Source organism: Octodon degus, unplaced genomic scaffold, assembly GCF_000260255.1.
Source record: "Octodon degus isolate 3935 unplaced genomic scaffold, OctDeg1.0 scaffold00045, whole genome shotgun sequence".
Taxonomy (NCBI): domain Eukaryota; kingdom Metazoa; phylum Chordata; class Mammalia; order Rodentia; family Octodontidae; genus Octodon; species Octodon degus.
The window spans coordinates 10,576,461-10,579,766 of NW_004524621.1; the positions used below are offsets into that span (position 1 = coordinate 10,576,461).

At 42.0% G+C, this 3,306-nt stretch overlaps 1 protein-coding gene across 1 annotated transcript; it reads left to right on the forward strand.

The window, feature by feature from the left end:
- The first annotated feature begins 280 nt into the window (after positions 1–280).
- Positions 281–1,285, forward strand: LOC101585972 (olfactory receptor 13C7-like). Its single transcript, XM_023716078.1, has one exon. It carries the CDS (start codon positions 281–283, stop codon positions 1,283–1,285), a length of 1,005 nt encoding a protein of 334 aa, XP_023571846.1.
- Positions 1,286–3,306: the final 2,021 nt, after the last annotated feature.

Below are 3,306 nucleotides of genomic sequence, written 5' to 3' on the forward strand. Positions count from 1 at the left end.
CTAAATGTGTGAGTCTGTTTCGAGTACAATCAAGATAATTAAGTCCAGCTGAGTGATATTTCAAATCTCTTTATGGGGTGGCCAGACACTATCAAATAAATGTTGATCAAGTCCCCTGCATTTTATTTAGAACAACACAAAGAACTTCCTTCCATAGATTGTCAGAGTTGTTCTCCAGTTGTTTGGCAAAAGGGATTTTCTCACTGACTCTCTGGACACTTCAAACAACAGAGAATCATGAAATTGACCTGCTGAGTTCCTATAAATAACAAGAAACACAATGGTTGGGTCCAATGAAACCTCACCTGTATTAGGATTCATTCTCCTGGGCCTCTCTGCCCACCCAAAACTGGAGAAGACGTTCTTTGTGCTCATCCTGTCCATGTACCTGGTGATACTGCTGGGCAATGGAGTCCTCATCCTGGTGACCATCCTTGACTCCCACTTGCACACTCCCATGTACTTCTTCCTGGGGAACCTCTCCTTCCTGGACATCTGTTACACTACCTCTTCAGTTCCCCTTATTCTTGACAGCTTCCTCACTCCCAGGAAAACCATTTCTTTTTCTGGTTGTGCTGTGCAGATGTTTCTGTCCTTTGCCATGGGAGCCACAGAGTGTGTGCTCCTGAGCATGATGGCCTTTGATCGCTATGTGGCCATCTGCAATCCCCTTCGCTACCCTGTGGTTATGAGCAAGGCTGCTTATGTGCCCATGACTATTAGTTCTTGGGCAGCTGGAAGTATCACTGCCACTGTACAGACATCCTTAGCAATGAAACTTCCCTTCTGTGGAGACAATGTCATCAACCACTTTACCTGTGAAATCTTGGCTGTCCTGAAATTGGCCTGTGCTGACATCTCCATTAATGTGATTAGCATGGCAGTGGCCAATGTGATCTTTTTAGGTGTCCCAGTCCTTTTCATCTTTGTCTCCTATGTCTTCATCCTTGCCACCATCCTGAGGATCCCCTCAGCTGAGGGCAGGAAAAAGGCCTTCTCCACCTGCTCTGCCCACCTCACAGTGGTAGTCGTCTTCTATGGGACCATCCTCTTCATGTATGGGAAGCCCAAGTCCAAGGACCCACTGAGGGCAGACAAGCAGGACCTTGCAGACAAGCTCATCTCCCTCTTCTATGGGGTGGTGACCCCCATGCTGAACCCCATCATCTACAGCCTGAGAAACAAGGATGTGAAGGCTGCTCTGTGGAGCCTGGTAAGTCAAAATAGGGGGATTCCCAATGATTCTGCGCTCTATGACTTCTATCTGAGGGTCCCAGAGAATTAAATCACCAGAAGGGCCAACTTGATCAAAGACTACGTAGGTAAATCCCATCACACGAGGGGCTCTATGTGAATAGGGTTGGTTTTTTTCAGAGAATTCACCCCATTCGAGAAGCAATACGATAATGCATGCAGCCATTTGTCTAGCTTCCTAACTCACTCTCTCATAAATACTAACCAAACTGAGGACACAGAAAAGTGACTCTTCTAATTTTTATTGCTTAGCAAATAAAAATCCCTAGTCTTCAGGTCTTCTGTTCAACTGCTCATTGGCTTCTTTCCTTGAACATCTTTGAATGGGTCTTTATTTTTATTTTTATTTTTTTCAAAGTTTTATTGATAAACAGATAGCAATGAGACAGTTTCAAATCAAATCGAAAGTACAGTTTCAACAAATAATACACTGCATATATTCTTCTTAGTGGTTAATTGTTGTACAAGATGCGGACTTGTGATCCTATTTACAAACACCATTAGAACAAATCATTCTATTCATTAAAAGAATGCAACTATATATCTATCCCAACCACTTTGACTACACAGATACAAAATGGACATTCATAGGCATACCCCATTTTTTCTAAGTTCCGTTATTGAATATTATAGGTGTGTAAACTCAGCAAAATATTCTAAAAGAGTCCAGTACCCCATAATAGCATTGGGTCTTCCGCACAACTGGCAATGTCAGAAATTATTGACCTGAGTCCCCCACAGCTCAACTTAACAGCATGGCTTTATTTCCTATATTTCGTCTTCATACTTTTCTACTGGATGGTTAAGACCAAGGTAAAGCAGGACCTATGCAACAAGAGTTGTAGCTTTTTGGTCTGAGAAGGTCAGTGAAATGCCCTCAGGATTTATCCTGAGATCCTGTACCTCAGATTGTAGAACCTTTGTCAGTGCAGCCATGTGGATGATTCACGGCCATTGCTTGGCCAATGTGCTCTCTGAAAGCTTGAGAGAGTGTCTTCTCCCCATGTGACTCTCCTTAGGCACACTCTACGTCATCAATCTCTTTCCTCTTTGGCCCCATAAGGGTCTTTATTTTTAGAGTACCATGCACTCCATATTAAGTTATACTTTGAGAGTAAATAATATGTTTGGTTATGTTTATCTTCCTCCTGATCTGTTCACTGTAGCATAAATCCTTAATAAATGTTTTTAATTGTTCTCTCTCTATGTTTCCATAATTAGTCTCTTTCTCTCCTCAACCAAGGTCCTTACCAGAAAATCATTCATTCTCTAGACAAAGACAGTAGAATGTGAAAGGTGTGGGCAAGCTGATGCAAAGATCAAAGGTTCCAGTCTTTTCTCTTTTCGAAGATTTTGCTCAACCATGAGTTTGTCCCTAGAAAGCCGTGATCTCCCATGAAGCATCAGAGTAATGTGGAAGCAGATACCCAGAGAATCACTGTTAACCCGAGAGAACAAAGCTAACAATCACATAAATTGGACTTTACTAAAAAGGAGTTAATGTACACAGAAGTTTTGTCAGCTGACTTGTTTTGTTTGTTTTAGTATAAATTCTTTGCAATATTTTCAGTAGAATCGAGAGGGATTTGAGCCCAGGAAAGTCTATGAAAAGAGCCTAAAAGAAAATATGAGATCTGGGCATGGTGACCAGATCTTATATTTCTCACGGGGGTGGGAGTGGATTGAGTCGGGAGGATCATTGTGTGTTCGGGACCAGCCTGGGCTACAAAGTGAACTCAAAGCTTGCTTGAACTGCATAGTGGGACCCTGTCTCAAAAAGACAAAGAGAAAAAAAAAAAAGATAATATGTGTAGAAGACAAGAACATTTTTTTGAAAATAGAAATAAAATATTATTCATCAAATGAAAATCAAAAGCAATCGATAGAAAAATGCAGAAAAAAAACACTAAAGGGGCTGGTGAGATGGCTCAGTGGTCTAAAGCACCTACTTAGAAAAAGCTAAACTAAGCAAAACACAGGGACCGCGGTTCAATCCCCCAGCACCACATGCCAGCCAGTCCCACCCCCTGTTGGGCTGAGCTGGCCACACAC